Source organism: Sarcophilus harrisii, chromosome 4 (genome assembly GCF_902635505.1).
Source record: "Sarcophilus harrisii chromosome 4, mSarHar1.11, whole genome shotgun sequence".
Lineage (NCBI taxonomy): Eukaryota > Metazoa > Chordata > Mammalia > Dasyuromorphia > Dasyuridae > Sarcophilus > Sarcophilus harrisii.
In genome coordinates this window covers 361,470,152-361,494,758 of record NC_045429.1, presented here as the reverse complement: position 1 = coordinate 361,494,758, position 24,607 = coordinate 361,470,152, and the positions used below count along the sequence as shown (strand labels likewise).

The window sequence follows — 24,607 nt, the reverse complement described above, 5'->3', positions numbered from 1 at the left end:
CTACTCAGTCATAGTGTGTTATCCTGGTGATAAGTTATTGTAGTATTCTACAATATTCTACTAATATTCTATTTAAGATTTTTGCATTAATATTCATTAGGAAAATTGATCTATAATTTTCTTTTAGCTCTTCCTGGTTTAGGTATGGTCACTATATCAATGTCCTAAAAGGAATTTGGTAGGATTCCTTCTTTGCCTATTTTTCCAAATAATTTACATAATATTGGAATTAATTATTCTTTAAACATTCAGTAGAATTCATTGGTAAATCCATCTAGCTCTGAATATTTTTTCTTAGGGACTTCATTGATGGCTTATTGAATTTGTTTTTCTAAAATGGAACTATTTAAGCATTTTATTTCCACTTTTGTTAATCTGGGCAATCTATATTTTTGTAAATATACATCCATTTCTCTCAATCCCTTCGTATCCCTCCTTCCCAAGACAGCAAGCAATCCAATATCAGTAGTACAAGTATAGTCATGTTGAAAATATTTCCCAAATTATTCATGTTGTAAGACTTAAAACAAAGGGGAAAAACATGAGAAAGATTTTTTCCCCCTGAGGCAATTGGGTTAAGTTACTTGCCCAGGATCACCCAGCTAGGAAATAGTAAATGTCTGAGGTCAGATTTGAACTCAGGTCCTCCTTACTTCAGGGACAGCACTCTACTCACCACACCATCTAGGTGTCCCAAGAAAGAATTTTTTTTAAGTGAAAATAGTATGCTTCAGTCTGTATTCAGAATCCACATTTCTTTCTTGGGATATGGATCACATTCAGAGAATACTAAACTAGATAGCACTACAATAATAAAGGAATAGGAAACTATGACATAAGAATATTTAACTTGATGATATCAGGGGTAGTAGTGATATATATCATCAAATATTTGAAGGGCTTTCATGTAGTAAGAGATTAGATTAATAAAAATAGAAAAAAAAACTTCCCTAAAAACTAGAAACATACAAAAATGGAGGAAAGATTTACATGGGAAACTTGTGACTGCAAAAATCTCTAGAGGCCTTTAAGGAGACAAGATAATGACTTGTGATTGTTGGTCAGCACTATGGCTAGAAAAACAAAAGGCTAAGCTTTATTGCATCTCTGAGTACTGCTGTAGGGCCATTATAATAATAAATTCACTCACATTTATCTAGTCCTTTAGGGTTTGCAAACCCTAATCTCAGCATGTTGCTGGGATGTTTAGGAAAGAAGAGGAGGAGCTATAGAAATTATTTGTTGCTCATGAATAATTAGACTAGCCACAATTGTTTGTCAAGTATAATTCAGACACAGATAAGCTCTCTGGGTTTGGAAAGACTTAATTGTCTAGGTTCCCAGGAAAGCTTTAGTGAGGAAAACAAATTTCCCTTGTTTTTCCTCTTTTATTCTGATCCATGATAAGGCAGTCAGAGGAGCAGTGGGTTATGGCTGCATTCTGTAGTGTCTTGAATATTGTGGTTACTTTATTTAGTGGGTGTGGGTGTGGGTGAAAAGACTGATAATTTAGTGTTTTCATAAGAGTCTGTGATAATAAAGGCCACTTTAAGACAGCTTGGCTGAATGCATCTCTAATAAGGAGTTTGAGACTTTGACACATTATCACTAGGGTGTATTTGAGAGATCTTAAATATGAATTCAAAGAGAAGATTCTTATATGGTTTCAAATACATGGCCTCCAAGCTCCCATCCATCCAATTCTGCAACCTTGATTCTATTGATGTAATGGAACTCTTTGTCCTTCTGATCTTTGTGGAGAGTGGGCCACCTTGACAGGTGAAATTCCTAAGAATGATCCCCACCCACCTCAGTCTCCCTTGGGAAAGCTGCCTGGTTTCCCACAGGAAACTCCCACTTCCCAATTGATCTGGGAATCACTTTGGTCTGGGAAAAATCGCCACCCTTTTTTGATTTGAAAACAAGCCCCTAATCACTCCTTAGCCCCAAACTTCTTAGGTATAGCCATCTATAAGGCTAATAAAAAAACAAGATTCTGTACCCAAACCTTTGCTAATTTCTAATCAGGAAGTAGCCTGCTGAGGGAAGTTGTTTCTAAGTGAAAATAAATCCTTTTTTTTTTTTTTTTTTTTTTTTTTTTTGCCAAAAACCTTGCTTAATGATTGGGACTGTGAATTCCTTCACCAAAACCTGTGACACCAGTCTGGGTCCCCATCGCTGTTAGGGTATTTCTCACTCCTCAACACTATGGCTCCACTTTAGTCCTTCCTACATCTGTTTAAGAATTAGGGGCCAATGAATTGGACCATGGTAGGATCTAATCCAGCAGTTTGGTGGAACAGTGGATAGATCACCCCACCTAGAGTCAGGAGGACCTGAATTCAAATCTGGACTGGGAAATTTGATATTTGTGGGATCATGGGAAAATCAATTAACTCTATTTGCATCAGTTCTTTATCTGTAAAATGAGCTGTCCTGCCAGGATATTCTCTTCTCAGTGTTAACCTTTGTTATCTTCCTAATAGGACCTTTTGCTCACTAAGAAGTCTGTCTTCCTAACAAGCTGGCTTCTCAATGCCAATAAATAATAAATATATAAAATGAGTTCTTCATCTATAAAATGGGAAAGGGAATGGCAAACCATTCCAGCATCTTTGCCAAGAAAATACCAACAATGTCAGAAAGAGTCACAACTAAAACTGACACAAAAATCTAAGGACATTTTGACTGAGTTTCATTTTCTTCCTTCCTGGGGAACAGGCAATGGATAATGGCATTTATAAGAAGATATCTGGGAAAGAGCTGGTTTAGGCACCTAGAAATTCTGAACAGAGGTTCTCTTCAGCTTTATATCAGATGATCTTATTTTTTGGAGAACTCCCCATGATCTCCATGAAAATCCAATTCTTTTTCTTTCATTTTTCCATGCATTCTTCTTCCATCATTTGCCTCTTCTTATTATCTGTCCCTTACCTCTTAGAGTTCTGAATTCATTATGTTCTAGGGATCTACTAACAGGGGAAAACCCTAAGAGGTGTGGAAACCTTTTTTAAATTCCATGTTAGAATTTTCCCCCTCTTAATTAGTCTTATGGGAAGGAAATGTTTTTCTCTAAACTCCTTGTTATTTTGGAAGAAACCCCAGGAGAAAATTTTGTTTTATCCTTATTTCTAGAAAAGCTTGGGGCATCTTCTATATGAACCCATCTTCCAGAGGAAAGAGAAAATAGAGAATTCCACTGGGTTGAGGGAAAGGTGAGTATATGGCTAGATTTGTTTCTGAAATATTACTATAGAATTAAAGGAAAGAGAAAGGGGAAGTCATTGGGTAAAGATTTTCTTTCCATGTGACTCAACATTCTTCTACCTACTAATGAATACATCAATTATTTTATTTATTTATTGAGGTCCAAATAAATAGTCAACATTATGTTAGATATCATGAAAAAAGTAAATATAGAACTTCAGTGAATTTACAAAGATAAAACATTTGATGGTTAATTCTTATGTTTTAAATTTAAATACTGAATGGGCTCAAGAAAGGAAAAAATGAATGGGCTTTTCAGTGAGTTTAAGTGGATAGCAAGGGGAACAGAATGGGAATAAATGGGATTCAGACTAAACAGATGCATAACTATGGGGCAAATATTCCCACAAGGTGCCAGAAGTACATGCATACTAAGATGTCTGTGAAGAAAGAGGGAGCATTGAGAAAATAATTAGCTACAGCAAATAAATGAAATTCAACAGAAGTTCTTTAATGTGTCAAGGACCGGGCCCTGGCAAACTAGAAAAATGTCCCATAAGGATAGCCTGGTGATAAGGAGTAGGAAAAGGAACAAAAAAACTACCTGGTGTCAAGGAAATCTAGAATCACATTTCAGAAATCCAGTCACAGTGACTGCATTTGGGGCAGAGCTCAAGTTCTCATAAAGAATGGAAAAAAGTAATACAGATCTCCATTCCTAGAGGAACCAAGAAACAAGGCAGCAATACTAGGACATGAATAAAGGCTTTGGGAAATAAGGCAAAGATATGAATAAATGAAAATTTTATTTTCAAAAAATAGATTTCAAAATTGGACAAGAATATTGAGGGCAGCATGAGTGACCGAAGACTGAACCTTATCTAGGGACCAATTTGTTTATAAATGGTTAAGACTAAATCTACTGAAGGGAATAAAGTTACTTCATCTTGAGGTTCAGGGATTAAAAAGTTAAACCATGTAATGTGTACTGGAATATTATCAGCACAGGAGAAGAGAGGGAGCCCTAGGATGTAGTGATAAAAGGTTTCCTTGAAGTGGTGACACATTCACAGTGTACATAAGATTGGGATTCTTATTTTTCCTTATTCCCCCATTTGGTCCAAAGAAGTGATGAGGGATAGATATGGGGTACCTAAATGAAATCAGTGTTTAATTGAGGTCTAGGGGCAGGTTTGGGATACAGGGAGTCAAATAGAGCTCCCCTGCACTCCCATTGGATTCGGTTCAAGGATACAGTTAAATGAAGTCTAGAAGCGGTACAAGTTCCCAATAAAAGTATTTATTGGCCCAAAAAGCTAGATTGATAAAAGAGGTTTATTATGAGGTTTGGAAGTAAGGTTAAAGTATAGTTAAGGAGATAGGCGAAGGTAGAGATAAGAAGGGCACCTGACAAAGGGTCCAGTGGACAGAGGGCCCTGACATGCCATGTGTAAGGTTGGCATGTTTGGGACAACTGCAAAGAGGGGGTCCCAGTTTGGCCCCTTTTATAATGGGAGATTTAGCTAGAGGGGCCTGTGAATGCAGCCCCAAAGTTGGCTCAGATCTGAGTGGGGGTGGGACGGTCTGGATCTTCTATTGGAATTCAAAAGGACCAGGATTTGTGAATCAAAAGGTAATTACATTAACTAGGAGGGGTTGGGAGTCAGAAAGAAAGGAATCTTAAAGGGACCACACTGGCATCAGAAGGATGAGACTGCTCTGGAGAGTAGATAGTATTTGCCATTCCAACATCCAGTGACAGTGTCAGGAAACACCTGGGACAGAGTCTCTGAGAGATGTTGACTTTTGTAGCTTCTAGTATAATGTAGTTCTCTCTCTACCACTTGTCACACTGGTCGTACTCAATGCATCCTATAGATCTAGGATTTATGAGCAAAGGCATAGGGCAATACTATCTCTCAAGTAAGGAAATGGTTGAACAAATTGAGATGGAGAATTGATGGGCAAACCTCTCTGCTTCTTGGCTTTGTAGTTTTGTAAGCACTGTAATTTATAACACCTGGCTTCTATACAAATGGATATGATGGCTCAGGGCTAATGTTCTGACTGTACTGATAATAAGGACTTTCAAATAAATAGATCTTTATTCCCCCTGCAATGCAGAATCCCAGGTCCCTGCATATGTATTTCTATTGAGAGAGAAACAGGAGGGAACAGCTAAGAAAGAACTGCTTGTCTTTTGCTGACACCTACTTGCTGTCCCCCACCCTCAAGAAGCAGATGAATTGATATTCAAGAAATTGGGGGAGGAAGGGGGAGTTCCTGGGATAAGGAAAGTGACTATGGCTATCTGTCCATACTTTCTGGAACCGTAAAACAAGAAAACAAGCACATTGTCATGCAGCAAGGTTATTACAACTCTCTAAAATTTGCCAAGAGGCTGTGGATTATAGTGAAACATGTGAGAGAAATAAGAGTTTAAATGCTTATGGAACCTCAGGCAACTTTCTTAACTCTCTAGGCCTATGTTTTATTATTTGTAAAGTAGGGGGTTGGGCTATAATCTAGCCCCTAGGTGATCTCTAAAATTCCTTCCAACTCTAAATCCTAGGATTTATAAATATACACATTTCAGTTGTTCAAGAAGATTTGTTACATTATGTGAAGATGGTGGATTTCCATATAGATGGCTGAGAGCTTTGATTTAATAATAGTTAATAATAAGAGTGAAGATTTATTAACATTTTAAGGTCTGCCAAGTACTTTACATATATTATCTTATTTTTAAATTCAGTTTCCCCTAATCCCCTTAAAACTCCCCAATGTGTAGGGGGGGAAAATTAAAATAAGTGAAAAAAAATAGAGAAGGAAAGAAATGAACAAACAAAAGCTCTTAATTCAAAAAGATTACTAAAGGGTACTATAATGTTAGGGGAAATGTCTAGAAAGGAATAAAATTCTGTCATATCTATACATGGAGCCCAGGGATTGTAGGAAAGAATGGAAACGCCACAACAAAACTGAAAGTGGTAGGAAAGCTTAATGGGAATTGAAGAAAGAGATAAGAAAAGCAATTAACAGTCCTTAATGAAAAACCCAAAGGAGAATTAATGAATTAGAACAAAAGCTGAACAATCTCAGTCAAATGCTGGATATCTTGAAAAAGGATTTAAAGGACAGTTTTTTAAATCAATGATACAATAAGATTTTTTCCTTCCTTCCTTCCTTCCTTCCTTCCTTCCTTCCTTCCTTCCTTCCTTCCTTCCTTCCTTCCTTCCTTCTTTCCTCCTCCTCCTTCCCTTCCTCCTCCTCCTTCTCCTCCTTCTCTTTCTCCTCTTTCTTCTTGTTCTTCTTTTTGTAAAATAAAAACTAGTGATTGCATTGGTGAAGGTAATTTCCCATAAGAAAACTCCTATGAGTGAAGAGCTTATTGCTCCTTGGGAGTACTGAGAGATTAAACCACTGATCATAGACAGTCAGTATGCATCAGTCAGTAGCAAAATTTTGCTATTTCTAATTACTGATTATCCCATTAAGACATGCTTCTCTTGAAAACAATAATTGCCAGAGCAAAATCAGAAGACAACAAAATTGGAAAAACATGAAAGACAGGTGATGATACAGTGGGTCTAGGATTTGGTAATTAGGAAGACCTAAATTCAAATCTACCTTCAGATGCTTAGTAACTGTGTGACTCTAAGCTAGCTATATACTTCATTTTTCTCAACTATAAAAAATGGATAATAACAACACCTATCTCTCAAGGTTGTTGTGAGGATCAAATGATAGATAGATTGCTTGTAAAAATTCTTTGCCCAGTGCCTGACCCATAGTGAGTGCTAAATAGTTATTTTCCTCTTCCTTTTTGCTATTCAACATGTGAAGGCACACAAATAATGTGATGGTTGTATGCAGGAGAGATTTTTTTTTTCAACTAACTTTATACAACTAGCCCAATTCCTCTGCTGTTCATATGGGATTTATTTATGTTTAGCAAAGTGAGTCACACTTTTTTTGTCAGTAGGTTTAGCCTACTAGGTAAGTGAGTTTCCTGTGAGTGATCCTAGTAGGGCTGTTCTTGAGAAAATCTTGGTTGAGATAAAGCAGAAGAAAGGTCTATACAAACTGTAATGGAGGAATAGGAAGTAGGGGGATGGACTTTCCCCCTTGCTTCTACATGGTCAGGACTTTCATTGATTGCCAAGAATCTCCTTTTCTCTGAATGAGTCAGCTGGTAAATGTAAGGGAGTGCCAGTCCAGAAGTATCAGATGCCAGATTCATCTTCTTAATGCAATGCTCAAATCATATTATTCCTCTGCTAAAAATGTTTCCATTTATCCTCATTGCTAATGGAATGAAGTTCAAATGCCTTACTTGGGAATTCACAGAATTTGATTCTTTTTAATTTTCCAAAGCTTAACTTAATCTATAAGAAATAGCACATTCTAATCTACAATGTTCTTTTTATTTGTTCTTTGCTTGTTTTGTGTGTATTTGTTTTTGTTTTTTTTAGGGTTGTAAAAGAAACTATGAACTTCTGTTATAAACACTTTGGGTTTTCATTGTCATTTTAAAGCTTAAACTTATCAAAGTAATAACAAAATTTTCCAGTTTGCATCCCATTCTGATTAATTTCTCTTATTTTTCTCTGTATATGTTATTGTATTCTATTGAGAATTTTGTTTTTTTCTAAAACCTGTTACCTCCCATTATCAACCTCTTTTATAATACTATATCCTTCCTTTGTAGAAAATAACTATAGTTAATCAGAGCAAATCAACAAATTAGCTGAGTAGGGAAATATATGTCTCATTCTTCACAAATCCAGGGCTCAGAAAACTGTAATCCACTGGACATTTTGGTTCTTGTTCTAATCTATCATCTTTCTTTTAGGAGGTGGGAACCATGATTGATTCATCATCAGTCTTCTGAAATCATGACTGGTTTCTATATTCATCAGAGTTTTGAAGTCTTTCAGAGTTGTTTTCCTTTCTATAATTGGAGTCATCATCTAAATTTTTCTCTTGATTCTGATCATTTCCCTTTATATTGGTTCATGCAAGTATTCCTAAATTTTCTGAATTCTCCATATACAGCAATTTTTATGGGTCAGTAATATTCCATTATATTCTCATATTATAATTTGTTCAACCCTTCTCCTATTTTTGAGGAGTTTCCTCATTTTACATTCTTTGTTACTTCAAAAAGTGCTGCTATAAATACTCATGTACATATACATATATATATATATATATATATATATACATATATCTTCATTCCCTCTATTTTTTTAATCTCTTTGGAGCATATGCCTCATAAGAGTTTTCTGGGATTAAAGTGCATGCATGTATAGTGATTGGGGGATGGAGGAAATAATTCCAAATCATGTTCCTGAACTTTTGATAAATTTACATCTCTGCTGAGACCTTTAGTGAATGTGTCTATCCAGTCTCTCCCATATTAACATTTTCATCTTTTTTTTAATTTTGTTAATCTGTGTGTAAAGTGAAACTGTGAAGTTTTCATTTGAATTTCTCTCATTAATGATTTAGAATATTATTTCATATGGTTCTTGAAAATTTGCCTATTCACATCCTTATATTTTTTGATAATTTATCTACTGAAAGAATGACTCTTATTCTCACATATTGATTTTATGTTGATATTAAACCTTTACTTGCAATCTCTGCTGCAAATATTTTCTCCAATTAAATGCTTCATTTCTAATTTTAGTTGCATTGATTTTGTTTATGTAAAACCATTTTGATTTTATGTAGTTAAAATTGTCTGTTTTAATTTCAATTCTATTACTTATTTATTTAAAAATTCTTCCTCTAGGTATATTAGGGTGCAACTAGGTGCTATCATCTGTGCTGGAGTCAGGAAAACGAGTTCAAATCCAGCCTCAGACACTATCTATATAATGGCGAGCAAGTCATTCATCCTTTGCCTCAGCTTTCTTAGATATGAAATGAGTATAAAAATAACTGCTTAACCCTCAGAGTTGTGGTAAGGATCAAGTAAGATAGTAATTGTAAAGAACTGAGCATAACACTTGGCACATGATAAGCATTGTATACTTGTTAGCTATTTCTATTGTTATTATGAAAGAAATCTCCTTCCATTCTCCTCTAAATTTGTTTATAATAAGACCTTTCTATGACTTCATTTGGAATTTACTTTTGCATATGATGTACAATACAAGTTTAAAACTAATTTCTTTGGTAACTTACTTTTTTCTAGTTTTGCCAGATTTTGTTGATTCACAAAGATAGATTATAACCATCTTTCAAACTTCACAGCACTCTTATGTAATAATAAGAATTCTTTCTAATTCATTATGAGTGCTCTAAAATTTTCTAATTAGTTTCTTTAGAAAAGCCTTATGAAGTAGGTATTGCAAGTATAATTACCTTCATTTTACAGATAAGGAAACTGAGGAGTCAGGAGATTGTGATTGTTTGATGGCATGGAATTAGAAAGTGTTGAAGATAGAACTCAGTTCCAGATTTTTCTTGACCCTCTTCAGTGGTTCAAGCCACTGATAAATCAGGTTACTTCCTCTTCCTGATGATATCTATCCTTTGGTGCCCATGTGTCTTTGCTCCTGCTGTTCTTTATGTATAGTTTACCTTTCTTTCCTTCAAGGAAAGCTCAATTCATATGAAATCCTTTCTGTGCAGTCTTTCTTGTTCCCTCTAGCCAGACATCATCTCTACTTTCTCTGAGCCTTCAGAGGAACTTTTTTTTTAATTCTCTTTTTTTCCCCTTATCATATAGTATTTTGCATTATTGATATTTGCCACATTTCTTATCTCCTTTCACCAAATTGTAATTATCTTCCTTGAGGTGAGAGATTATGTTTAATTTATATGTGTACTTCCCCTTTCACCTGCCTTGTAGAGGAAAACTTTATAATAGTTTGTTGAATGAAGGAAAGAACAAAGAAAGGGAAGAAAGAATGAAAAATGGTCACATTGGCTTCTACCATTCTTCACTAGCTCTCAATATTCAGCTCTGAGATTCTAGAACCATTGAGCCAGGATGCTAAGATATCTGTTCTATGAATAACATGAATAACACCTCCTCCTTTCATTAAACACACACACACACACATGATATATATATATATATACATAGGTATAGATATATAGATATAGATAGCTATCTAGGTATAAAGAATATAGATAGATCAGTTGATAGATACACACCTGCATATCTATGTGTGTGTTTAAACATATACATATGCATTCACGCATGTGTATATGTAATATATACACTTTCCCCCCCCCCCCTTATTCTAAATAAGAAAAGGGCCAATATAGAAGACTGAAGTCAATGAGCAGAAGAGAAGGCTGGCAAGTCAGAAATCTGAATAGTGATATGTCTCTCTGATATATATATATATATATATATAAAAATTACACACACACACACACACACACACACATTTATTTATTTATTTTAATTCTTGTTGCCATTTAGGGAAGGTAATGGATTATTGAAAAGTGGAGGAATGATATATTTGGGTGGTTTAATATAACAACATTTTGAGCATGAAATAACTGAATTCTTATCAGAGTCCCCATGTTTCTTATTTTGCCTTGAAAGGTCATGCAACCAAGGGGATGGAGAATGAGAACCAGACTATGGCTACTGAGTTTCTCTTCACTGCCTTCCCCCACTTCCAAGATGGAGGTTTTCTTTTTTTCTTCCTTCTTCTCCTCATTTACCTATTCATAATCATAGGCAACGCCATGGTTTTTATTGCTATCATTCTAGACTTTCATCTCCACACCCCCATGTACTTCTTCATTGGTGTTCTTGCTTTCCTGGAGATTTGGTATACCACAACCACCATCCCAAAGATGCTCACTAATCTGATAAGTGAGCAGAAGACTATCTCCATTGCTGGTTGCCTCCTGCAGATGTATTTTTTCCATTCCATTGGTATCACTGAAGCTTACCTTTTGACCACCATGGCCATTGATAGATATCTGGCCATCTGTTACCCTCTCCGCTACTCAACCATCATGACTTCACAACTTTATATTCGACTGACCCTAGGCTGCTGCTTCTTTGGTTTCCTTACTCCACTCCCTGAAATTGCCTGGATTTCCACACTGCCATTTTGTGGTCCAAACCAAATTAACAACATATTCTGTGACTTTGACCCCATACTGAATCTAGCTTGTGTAGACACAGGCTCTATTGTGTTGATTAAGATCGTGGATATTGTCCATGCCATGGAGATCATCTCAGCCATCTTGCTGGTGACTTTGGCCTACATTCGGATCATTGGGGTCATTCTAAGGATCCAGTCATCTGAGGGACGTCATAAGGCCTTCTCCACCTGTGCCTCCCATCTTGCTATTTTCTTGACCTTTTTTGGGAGTGTAGCCCTCATGTACTTGCGCTTCAATGCCAAGTATTCCTTTTTTTGGGACACTACCATTAGTTTAATGTTTGCTGTATTATCTCCTTTCCTCAATCCCATTATTTATAGTCTGAGAAACAAGGAAATTAAAGGGGCCATCAAAAAATATATGTTCCAATCAAAGATTTTCATATTTTATCCCAAATAACTAAAATGGTGTAGCTACTGAAAACTGGACGCTGAAAGCTTTAAGGACTAAAACTCCTGGCTTCCTTGGCTTCCTTAAGTTCCAATCAAAATCCCACCTTCTACAGGAAACCTATCTGAATCCCTGTCAATTCTAGTGTCTTCCCTCTCTTGGTTATTTCCAATTTATCTGGTATAGAGCTTGTTTGTACATATTTATTTGCTTGTTGTCTCCCTTGTTAGACTGTGAGCTCACTGAGAAACTTTTGACTTTTCTGTATTTCTCGTGCTTAGCACAGTATCTGGCACATAGTAGGTGTTGAATAAATTTTTATTGAATAGCTGACTATATAAGTATCAGGAAAGAATTCTGTTCCTGGGTTTAATTACTCTGTTAACACATAGTAAATGGTGTGGTCAGACTTTTTTTTTTTTTTGGTCAGGCTTTTAAATATGCTCAGAAATGAAGTAGAGAATTCAATAATCAGCATAGCCAAAGCTGTTTTGAAAGAATTGTTAGTTTCCTGAAAGTCTGCTCTTTTGAAGCCAGATTGAGATCTCTTCTTCCTTAAATATTTTCCCAAGGCTTGGGATCAGAAAAGTAAATGCCACATTTCTCAGATCCAAACAAGACTTTGAAAAGCTCCTTGCAATTTCTATTAGTAAATTCAGTCAGTTCTCATTTGTGGAGAATAGTAACATATAATTCCAAATGGGAGATAATTTGATAAATATGTTTTTGTACTTATATTTGGTAGGAAATGCAGTTAATATTCTGGGAATTTTATTAATAAAAGTAACAAATGTATATCAGCTTTTTATAATCAACAAACATTTATTAAGCTCCTTGTCTGAGTTAGGTAATATGCCTATCAAGCAGTCAAGACAATGGAAAGAACAGTAGCTTAAGAATGAGATGAATTTATAATGAAGAATCATTACTTACTAGCTATATTGCCTTGGACAAGTCACTTAACTGTTCTGGGATTCAGTTTCCTCATTTGTAATGTGATGGAAATAATAATATTTTTTAACCTCATACAGTTGTTTTTGTGAAAAATACTTAATAAATTATAAAGAACTAGAGAAATGTGAGCTCTAATCTATATTTTTACTATTTCATAGTGAGATATTCATATTTTAATGTTCATCAGAAAGTTTCTCTAGAATAGCCAGGCTTATAAAAATGGGGGCTGCATCTAGGAAGATGCAGGATTGACCCATAAGGTAATTGGACATTTATTCTAGCGACTTGCCTAGGAATCAGTACTTTTGGGATTGTTTTTGATGGAGTCAAAGCATCAATAGCCTATCATCCTGAAATGGCTATCTAATCCCTTGGCATGGAGATTTATCTGATTGTTTTGTTGGGATAACCTGGCCCCAGATGCATGAATGTAATTGTTGACTTTGATAGGAAAACTCAAATAAATGAGATCTAGTTATTAGCAGATCCCTTCATTAGATGGACTTATAAATCCTTTTAAAAATGAGAATTAATTTTAAATAAAGGAAGAATAAGATGTTAAAGGAGAAGTACCTGATAAAATGGTTCCAAAAATGGCAAACTCCAAAAAAGGCATCAAACTCTCACCCTGAATAAAAGTATGGCTGTCAAGATTCCAGACCTGCAGAGTTTAGGAGCTAACTTGAGTATACTTGCAGAATAAGGAATCCCAGAACCCCCAATCATTTTATGAAATATTTATTAATAATTTGCCATTTGCCAGGTATTTCATAAGAATCTGGATATACAGTCAGAAATGAAACAGTCTGCTAGCTCTCAGGGAAGCAACATGCATGCAACATTTACATGTATGGATATATACATGGATACAGTTATAGCTATAATTTATATATATATATATATATATATATTATATATGTAATATACAGAGAGAGTTATATATCTAGCTATGTAATATGAGCTCCTGAATTTTTTTCAACTGGATCTGATTTTAGCAGTATAGAGAGTTCTCAGTAATGAAATTCCTCTACCAGTGTATATAAAACCACTTTTCTTTGTTTAAAGCAATCGAGATTAAGTGAAGGTCACACAGCTAGTAAGAGTCTGGGACTGGATTTGAACTCAAGTCTTCCTGATTCCAGGGCCTATACTCTATCCACTGAGCCACACAGATGCTCTATAAACCACCTTTCTTAAAGTATTATCTGGAGTCCTGAGTAGTTTCAGATATTTGTCCCAGGGTCACACACTCAGTATGTGGGTACAAGGGCAAGATTTGAACCCAGGCCACTATACTACCTTTCATGCAAAATATACATTATAGGATAACTTTTGGGGGTGGAAAATGCAGAAAATATTCTGGGGTAGCCAGTAAAAACTTAATGTAGTAGGTGGAAATTGAGCTGTTTTGAAGGAAACTAGGGATTTTTGGTGATGGAGGTGAGAGGCAGCATATATTCTTGTAATGAGGGAAAGTCAGTGCAAAGACAGGAAGGTGGAAGATGAAACATCCTGTATGAGAAATGGCAAGAAATTTGCCTAGATTTTAGAATGTTAAAGGAATAATGTATTAGACTAGAAAAGCAGGTTGATGCCAGGTTGCAAAGGGCTTTAAATGCCAAATGGAAAAGTTTGCATTTGACCCTAAGTCATTGGAGCATATTGATCAAGGGAATGACATGGTCAGACTTGTGTTTTAAGAAAATTACTTGAAGTCTGAGTAAAGGATAGATTCAAATAGAAAAAGACTTTAAGAGGCTGATGTCAAGCCCAAGACTTGGCTGTAGTGGGGATGAGAAGGGGCGGAGATGAGCTGTCTGGGAAGGCTTGATTAGCTTGCTGTGAAAAGCCCAAATCTGCTCAGAGCTGATAATGATACACAAATATCCCTCCTATTAGATTTTTCTCATGGCAATGGGACTCTTTGTGTCCTTCATGTTAATAAATAGGAAAATGCTATAAAGGGGTAGGTATTTACACGGGGTACATGGAATCTCTTCTTTTTTGTCTCCCCTACCCCCAGTACACAAAAAGCTTGTATCTTATGGGATAAGGATAAGAAACAGTACTTTGCTTAGCATAGAGTATGATAAAGGACACACTTTTATATCCTGAGTTCTCTCCTAGCTTTACTTGTGTTCATGGAATCAAGTTAACAAGCACTTAATGAGTTTTTATTATGTGCCTATGGTTCCAGTCTTCAATTTTTTTGTTTGTTTTTGTTTTTTATCCACAAATATAGGGGCATGATCCTTATCCTGCCTACTTCAAAGATCACTTTGAAAATAAGTGGGGAAAGACAAATAAATTGTGTTATGAGTATTATGAACTCTTGAGAAGAAAGACAAAACAAAGTAATATAGAATTCAATATCATCATAGATATTGACTCTCTCCAGTAACATTTATTTTACTAGTTTTCAATTCTAACAGGCAGTTCACTCCTCCAAGTTGCCATGCTATCCATTCCCTTTGCTACAAAGTTATGTGTCTTCTCTTTCATTTTCTTTTTCTTTTCCTTTTTTTTTTCTTTTTGGGCCAGGCAGTTGGGGTTAAGTGATTTGCCTGAGGTCATACAAGTAGGAAGTATTTAAGTGTCTAAGGCTGGATTTCAACTCCTGTCTTCTTGACTTCAGGGCCAGTACTCTATCCACTGTGTGGTCTAGTTGCTCTTCCTTTTCCATTTTCAAAGTTTTAATTAAATATTTCATCTTCTGTTGCCTTCCCTTACTCACTTCATATAGCTTTGATCACTTTATCCTTCCTCCACCTGGTTTCTCCTGTATCTTCCAAATTTTTAGTAAATGTTATACTTCAAACACCTTGATAGTCCAGATGTGCTTCTTTGTATCTGTTGTGTATGTCACGCTTTTAATATGCATTTCATTCCTGTATCATGGAAGCATGATAGCTTCAAGCTTCAAGAAGCCCTGTCTCTTCCCCAATCTCTCTCTAGCTATGCTATCTGTACTGTAGTAGACCATCATTTCTACTCCCCCAAATGAGTATAAAAATTTACCATTGGAACCACCCCGGACTTTGATGGATTAGCTTTAGTCTTACCTTGCTCAGTTTAGGCCTCTATTTCCACTTTCTAATCTCATTACATTTTTCCAGACACTTCCTAACCTACTTTCCAGTGCCTGCATTAATGAGGGCTTCCCTTCATTAAAATGTAAGTTCCTAGAGAGTAGGGACTATTTTGCTTTCTTTAATTTGTATACCCAATATTTAGCAGAGTACTTGGCAAATAATAAGTGCTTAATAAATGTTTAGTCTGTCTGTCTTTTTCTCGCTGTCACTGTCTCCTTCTATCTCTCTCTGTTTCTCTGTCTCTTTGTTTCTGTCTGCTCCTCTTGGACACTCACAATGCCTAATTGTTACTCACCCTTTAGAAAAAGAAAATATTGATGAAAAAGAAGTTAGGACTCTGAATCCTGAATTTCTTTCAAGTCTTTCTCCAAAAGGCACTCCTTGCAAATAATACTGACAATAAATGATTCTCCTTATGGATCAGGCAGGTTCTTTAGCCAGAATAAGCCCTGGGTAGTCAGGATGGGGATAAGATAGACCTGATTTTTCTAATAAAAAACCACTTGAATCTGGCTGAGCCAGTTACAGCCTTGGACTTCTCCTGGACTTTTTAGTCAGTTCCTGATATTGCCCTTTAGATTTCTGGACATGATCAAAAGCTTCTTAAATTCATGAATTTAATTCTTCTCCTTTACTCATGTTTAGTGTCTGTTAAAGATATGAATTTGCTCTATGAAATGGCATAAAATACCATAGAATAGTTTGAATGATAGACATTCTTTATTTTGAGTCTTTATTTCTCAACTTACCTATTTTACCTAACCGTCCATGTTAGTCATGACCTAGTCCATCACTCTCATCTCTCATGACTTGGATTGATAGCCCTGAGAAAATGTTACTTTCAATCAGAATAACTAGTTGGTATAAGATTATGAATATAATTATCTAAAATAAGTGATGGATGGGTAAAATGGGGGAGAGTTATTATTGGCTAGAAGAAATAGGGATTTAGGCAAAAATAAGATTAATTTATTCAGCCTACATTATAAAATATCTCTATATCTACATATATCCATTTCTATATCTATTTATACAATAGATTATAAACAAAAGAGAACTTTGAAAACTTTATTTCAACAAGGCATTTGTCATTCACATTAAAGTTATAAAAAAAATTCTTTAAAACATGCAACTGTACAGTTGGAGTCAAGTGTACTTACCAAGAATATTTGCAGGTGACATTAGGGAATGATCAACATTGAAACCAAATGTATTAGAGATTTACTATAGATGGTAAGATGTTATGGATGATCCTGTGGATGTTATAATACTAATTGCATCAATCCTGGGATCACTGTAGAGCAGTGGTTCTCAAACTTTTGTTTTTAGTATCTTTATCCTATTAAAAATTATTGAAGATGTCTCCAAAGCATTTTTGTTTATCTGGATTATATTTATAGACATTTAACATATTGAAAATAAAAACTATTTTTGAATTTGTAGACCTTCTAAAAGGGTTTCAGAAATCCCCAGGATTCTCTAGACCATACTTTGAGAACCACTGCTGTAGAGTCTTCCAAATGAGATCACTAAAAATAATTCTACATGTGTAACACTAAACAGAAAGAAAACCAAGTGAATCAAAAAAATGTTTGTCATTCAGGCTACTATATACATACAGATGCTATCATATGGCAAGCTGGTTCATTAATACATATATCTTTGACAGATACTACAGATGAATAATGAGCTGGGTTCAAACTTTAAGAGGAAGATGAGAGTTGGAGAGAATACATTTAGAAAATGGCATAACATATACAATGACAGTAAGGCATTTCCTAAACAAAATTTTAAAATATGTATATTTTTAACACCAGTATTCTTATAAGATGCTGCAACTAATAGAACTCCACAATCTTAGGTGAATACAAATTTTAGATCTTAAGCCAAATAGTATATAGCACATGACCGATGAAAATCTACATACAAAAAAGTGATTCAAATAATATTATTGAAAGAGAAGGGAGTAGGATGCTTCAGGAGTTAGGGAAAGGAATAATGAATGAATAAGGCAAATGCTGCCTTCATAACTGTATAATGTTAAGGAATTTTAAAGAAATTCTCCAGTGCATTGGGTAGATCCTTTATGGAATAATTATGGGAAGGGGATATAGACTAGGGTCACACAGGATGAAAAGGTATGATGGATTCTAATCTGTACCATACTAATGAAACCACAGATACATTGACATTTTAACATATAAGCATTTGTATGATTATAGTTATTGCAAGATGGTACCTAGTTCTTGGGAAATGATTCCTGGGCTTCTGGGAATACTTCCTCTGTTCAACTTGGTAGAATCACCATAATTCCTTTTTTTCTCTTCTCTATAAGTACAAGAACATGGTTTGATGTTTAGCTGTTTATACCATAAAAGTAACAAAAAGAAAAAGCACAAAGGTCTTGGGTCTGTTCCATATTGAAGATAAACTTTGAAAGGGGAAAAAGCAGAGGGGAGGGGGAAGCTCTTACTATGTAACAGGCACTGTGCTACCAAATATTAGCTCATGGGATTCTCATAACAATCCCACACCATAATTATTATTATTTTCATATTATAGTTCAGGAAACAGGTAGATATGAAGTACATACCTAGGTTACACAGCTAGTGTTAAGTCACATGTGAACCCAGGACTCCTAATCCCAGGCCAAGCACTCTTTCCCTTGAGCTGCAAATAAAATATGAGAATTTGAACTCCAAAGAATATAACTGAAAGATGAAACACACACACACACACACACACACACGCACCACCTCATATTCAGCTTCCTATTGAGAAGAATGCTTTTCCCAGCCTATGCTTGGAGTGGCAGTAGAATAATCTCTTTGACAGTAGGAAGTATCTAACTGTAATGTTCTCTTGTTTTCAGTTTCCTTGAGGTCTCTGGGCAGCCTTCCTTTCAGTTCAGTAATCACCAAAAGTACAGCCAGGGGTTAAAGTCCAAATCCTTTATTATCTCTTTCAAAGTCTTGTCTCCTTTCCTGGGGCTGGGTTAGCTTTCTTAGAGGCCTATCTCTCTCCTTGGTTCCAATAGCGTGAGCTCTTGCCGCCAGTCCTTTGTGTTCTCTCAATTTACCTGGCTGAGAGGCTCCTAGCTTATATGCTCTACACAGAGTATAAACCAATCATTATATCACTAGGAAACCATTATTTGTTGTAGAAGTAAATCAATGTTAAACTAGATTTAACCATTGTCTCTATCAGTTCTACTGAGTATCTTGTTTCAAGTTCTGGCCTATAACATCTAATATTTTTTGCCTTTGTATATTCCTAGTAACAAGCATAGTATCTGGCATATAGTGGGTGCTTATTAATTTATTTGATTGTCTCATCTATATCCAGCAAGCCTAATTTAACTAATAATGTATCTCTTTCTTGGAGCAATTGTCTGATTAAGAATAGTTTTCTAACCTTTTTTCATTTTTCCCTGTGTAATGTCTCCTTCCAAATAGTCATCACCAGAAGGTCATTCCTTGATAAAATGTCAGTTGCTCATAGCCTTATCAACCCCCCACTCTATCCCTATGATGGAGTATATAGGAGCAAAAGGTAGCATATAACATTTCTGAGACCAGTACTCTCCTTGGAAATTCAGGCACTTTTCAATTGTGTCCAAATCTTTGTGATTCCATTTGGAATTTTCTTGGCAAAGATATTGGAGTGGTTTTCCATTTCCTTCTCAAGCACATTTTATAGATGAGGAAACTGAGGCAAATAAGGTTAAGTACCTTCCCAGTGTCACTGAATATCTGTGGTCAGATTTTAACTCAAAGATGATTCTATCTGATTCTACACCTGGCACTTTATCCACTGTGCCACTTGGCAAAGACAAGATAATTCTCAGGAAGAGTGCAGACAAGATTCTTCTTCTAGTAGAAGTACACTAGATGAGGAGTTCCTCATCTAGCATCCACGAACATTTAAAAATAAATTATATTATAACTATTTCAATATATTGCTTTCCTTTTGCAATCCTATGTATTTTATTCATGACTTTAAAATATTAGTCTAAGAAGAGCATCATTTTCATCACATATCCAAAAGGAGCCATAGAACACAATAATAAAAAAATTTAAGAACTCATAACAGAGATGAACTCGGAGCTCCCTTTCAACTCTGAAATTTTGTGTGTCTGTGAGCTTAGATAAACAAGCTAGAGGAACCCTGAATCTTTTTGATATTCTGACAACGTTCTTGCCCTCCTTTGTATTCTTCAGTACTTAGCACAGTGCCTGGCACATAGTAGGCACTTAATAAGTGCTTATTGACATGTTGACTTTGTTCTTTCTTAAAAAAAAAAATCACAAATATGCTCCTTAGTTTATAATCAGATCAATGTTTTCCTAATTGAAAAATAGTCTTTCTCACCCTCTTTAGAAGACTGAGACACCTCAGAAAACTGCTGAGTCATATAGCAACTGGAGAGAGGACTGAGTTGTTTCTGTCTAGTACAGATAATGTGAATTTTTTATGGCATGGTTCTCGGCCTGGGTAGGGCCACATTTCTACATTTCCCATCCATACTCCCAATAGCGGGTTGTATTAGAGAGTCTCCAGCAAATTTTTCTTTCTCTTGGAAGAGAGTATTTGCAATTTGGTCTCAGACACCACAAAAAGGGGAAACTCTTACCAAGGGAGATTGTGAGTGAGTACAGAATATACCTTAGTATAAAATGCTATTAATTCAATTAGTTCTGTCTATCTTAGCCCTAACAAGGGCATTAAGTGAAGAGATTGTATCTTTTGTTGTTATTATTGTTGTGTTGTTATTCCTGGCATTATTTCTCAGAAAAGGAGAGCTATTTTTCCATATGGAACAATAGTTCTCATGATGTATTGTGTCTTTGAATCTTGGGGGGGGGGGGTAATGGGGGGATTTAGCAACAATCCATGGTTTATTATGCCAAATTTGGAGCCAGATTATAATTTTTAGCTGGGATTTAAACTTTAAGCATTAAATTTAAAGAATAAGCCCATTCTTTGAATATGTCAGCAGTAAACAGAAATAAAGTATAGGCAAAGGAATCAAGGGAAGGTTCCAAGACTTGGCTAAATAAGAAGTCATTGTAAATGACTTCAAATGAATGAGATAGGACTGATAGAGATGTCACTTTATATAGGGATGACCACTGTTTCAAATGAGAAGATTTGGGTCATTGCGTAGGGAAAGAGACTGTCAGTATTTGTACAGAAGAGAAGATGGAATTTATAATACTGAAAATAACATAAACATTTCTGAATTCAATTCTCAAATGTTCAGTGTTCATGGTAAATAAATGGTGGCTAGACTGAAATTTACCTTGGTGTGTTTTCTGTGAAATCAAAGATTACTAAACAAATTAATATTGTACATAAGTTACTCTATTCAATTTACCATTTCTTAAGAGACTATTAAGTGCATGAGCTGGGTACTGCTGATACAAAGATAAAGCATAGCATAGTCTCTGATCTCAGAAAGTTTGTAATACAATAATTTTGATACCTTTACAACCAGACATTTTGAGAATTTTGAACATATTATATTGCATGATGTCAAACTATTCTTATTTTTTTTAAGAAAATCTAGAAGAAAATACACTTGTTAAATCAATTCCTGTTGCTTTAAATCTTTGAAAGCAAGATAATTATAGTCCTTTAAAAGTATTCTATAATTCAGACCTCTCATTAATCCCAAATAATTTATTAAATTAGCAGGATTTTGCTGTATTTGTCAGCAAAATCAGGACTCTGAAAACATTGGTGGAGCAGATTAGGACTTTTCTCAAAGACCAGTTCCCTGGAAAGTTCAGTAGATCATGGTATCATAGACTTCAGAAGTGAAATGAATCTGAGAGATAATATAATCCAATTCTTTATTTTACATAGAAGGAAAATGATTGTCAGAGAGACCGTAACTTGTCCAAAAATACACAGGGAACAAACAACATAGCTAGTAAAAACCCTGATTCTAAGTCAATGGTACTGTATCATATATGGTAGCTAAAGCAAAGGGAAAGAGAAGCTTGTTTTAGTAGTGGCGGTTGTGCATATGCTATGGGTAATTAAGGATTATAATGTCTCTACAAGCTAAAACTGTGTTGGGGGGTACAGGAAGAAACATACATGGTCAATGAGTTTTGTTTGACTATACTTATCTACCATGAGGAGGAAAAGATGAGTAGTTATACTGATAGTAATGCAAAAAGAAGGGGGAAAAAAGAGCATAATGAAACATTTTTAAAAATACACAGAAGGGAGAAAAAGCAAATCTAGAAGGAAATAGAGACATGTAAAGCAGTGCTGATAGCTGTTATGTTAAGCTAAATAAATAATTTTTTAAAAATTATATGTGATAAAGATATACAGCTGTTTTCCCATTTCCTCTGTCTGTTCTCTCTCTCTCTCTCTATCTCTCTGTCTGTCTGTCTGTCTCTTTCTCCCCCCTATGTCTGTCTCCCCCCTCTCTCTCTTCCCCTCTCTTTCTCTCTTTCTTCCCTCTCTCTTCCTTTCTCCCTCTCCCTCTCTCTCTCTCTCCTCCCCTTCTCTCTTTCATTCTCTGTGTGTGTAGTGTTCATATCTATCAATGTTTTGTTTAGTTTATAATGAAAAAAGAAATTAAATAAATTTATATCTTAACAGAGCCCCAAGAAGAGCAGATAACATGGGAAATAGAATAAAAATTTACCAGCAAGCCATTGACAGAAGTTTTTAATTTTATAGATAATGGAGAGTACTGGAACAAAAGTGCTGGAAACAGCTGAAGAGATCCAGAAAAGGCGAGAAGAGGTGTTGAGAAGGTACCGACGTTTCAAAGAGCTTGTTGCTGAACGTGGTCAGAAGCTTGAAGATTCCTATCACTATCAGGTTTTCAGGCGAGATGCAGATGACTTGGAGAAATGGATCTGCGAGAAAATTGACATTGCTTCTGATAAGAGCTACAGAGACCCAACTAATATACAGGTCACTTAAGGGACTCTATCTAACTGGTTTTCTCCAGAATTATTTTTAATCCCAGGAAAGACAAAAATTATTTTTATGGGACAGCATTAGGATTGAGGTCATAAAAAAAAAAAAAAAAAAAAAAAAAAAAAGGAATCTGAAGGAAAGTTGGCCAGAAGGAAAGATGACATCTTGCTCTTTTTACCAAGTTGGTAGATGAAATGTTGGAGAAGTGAGACTAGAAGAAAGGAGTGATATAAAAATAGATAGGTTCATTTAGCCTTAATATAATACAAAAATTTGTGTAACCATTTGGAAAAGGCCCAAAATATCAGATTAGTGAGTTTCCATGGCAGCCCATGTGATGTCACCAGAAGATGGGGTTTGAAGCAGAGTACTGTGGAGGCAATATTTAATATCGCATTATTGCATCTGTTGCAGGGAATCTTTGGTTACCCTCAGTATCCAATTTTCCAAAGAGCTAATCATGCTAATTTACAACGACTACTAAGGCATGGGAAGGGGAAGAGAGTGAAATGTTCTACATTAGTGAAAATGTACATACTGTTACATTCACAGGTCTTTGAAGTTTATATATTATTTCAGTGAAGTCACTGTATGTAAATGTGTTTCTTTTTAGCAAATTATAAATGACTGGTTGTTATGAGATCATATATTTAGAGCTTGGAAGGATCTTAAGTTTATAGTTTTGAAGTTAGTCACTTTTAATATGATGTTTTGATGGTATTATATTTATAATGAATATACACAGTCCTTTATCTCTGGTATCTTAGTTCCTTAAAAAAATGTTGTCATGAATATTCTTCTCTTTCCTTTCAATTTCCCCTATCCCTAGAGGATTATTTATTCTAAAATGAAGATACCCTAGCCATATCCATTCATTATTAATTCACCTCAAAAAGAAAGAAGGGACAAGGTGAACTCTGATGATTTCCAGAGGATCCTAGAAAGTGGGGATGGGGTCTGAAATGTCCTAATCATCTTCTCTGGTTTCTAAACTACAGGGGAAATATCAGAAACATCAGTCCTTTGAAAATGAGGTGAAAGCAAAATCTCAGGCTATTCCTGAGTTGGAAGAAATCAGGGAAGTTCGATTTCCTGAAGGACATTTAGCTCATGAAGACACTAAGGTGAGTGGAGTTCTAGGAATAATCAATCGGTGAACCAAGAAGCACTTATTAAATGTCTGCTTTGTAGTCAAGTATTAGGCTAGGTCTCAATAGAAAATGCAACTATACTTGCTCAAAGTGCTTATATTCATTCAATCAGAATAGATAACACTCATTGTAAGGACATCCTGATAAAGTGCAATCTAAGGTAGGGCATAGGTTCTTATTCTGCCATGCTCTTCTCTATAGCATGTTCTGCTCTTCTGAGGCATGTCCACCAAAGGGCAGCTGGATGATGACAGGACCAGAGACTATGCCTTAGAATAATTGCTTGAAGGAGCTGGAGCTGTATAATCTGGAGAGAGAAAGATTTAGGAAAAACAGGATTCAAGGGCTTCATGGATTATACTTGGAAGAGGGATGAAACCTGTGCTATTCATTCAAAGAGGACAGCATTAGGAGTAATGAATAAAAATTTCCAAGTAGTCAATTTCCATTCCATAAAAAAAAGAAATTTTCCCAATAGAATATGTTCCTTGAGTATAAGCACTTTTTTGTTTGGGCAGTCCCAGAACTTGGTATTGTTCAATGAACATATTCTGTGATTTGTAAATGTTTGTTTCATTGACTATAGAAACAAAATCTGTACTAATGAAGAATAGGTTTTCTGGGAAATAAATCCCTCTCTGGAAGTCTTCCAATGAAGGCTAGGTGAGCACTTGTTGGAAATGCTCTAGCATGATGATCCTCCTCAGATGTGAGTTA

The 24,607-nt window shown here is 35.4% G+C and overlaps 2 protein-coding genes across 2 annotated transcripts in view; both read left to right on the top strand.

Annotated features, from left to right (window-relative positions):
• The first annotated feature begins 10,791 nt into the window (after window positions 1–10,791).
• LOC100924401 (olfactory receptor 6K6-like) lies at window positions 10,792–11,754 on the top strand. The gene has a single exon (XM_003767896.2). The coding sequence runs from the start codon at window positions 10,798–10,800 to the stop codon at window positions 11,752–11,754; it is 957 nt and encodes a 318-aa protein (XP_003767944.1). The 5' UTR covers window positions 10,792–10,797.
• Window positions 11,755–22,496: 10,742 nt separating this feature from the next.
• SPTA1 (spectrin alpha, erythrocytic 1) overlaps window positions 22,497–24,607 on the top strand; it is a 103,695-nt gene continuing 101,584 nt past the window's right edge. Inside the window, exons 1-2 of the mRNA XM_031966830.1 lie at window positions 22,497–22,733; window positions 23,738–23,863. Of these exons, the coding sequence (XP_031822690.1) occupies window positions 22,497–22,733; window positions 23,738–23,863 (363 nt within the window). The remainder of the gene's footprint in view (window positions 22,734–23,737; window positions 23,864–24,607) is intronic.

Coding starts and splice junctions, on each gene's coding strand:
- LOC100924401 (XM_003767896.2), top strand. CDS start 10,798: ATGGAGAATGAGAACCAGACTATGGCTACTGAGTTTCTCTTCACTGCC.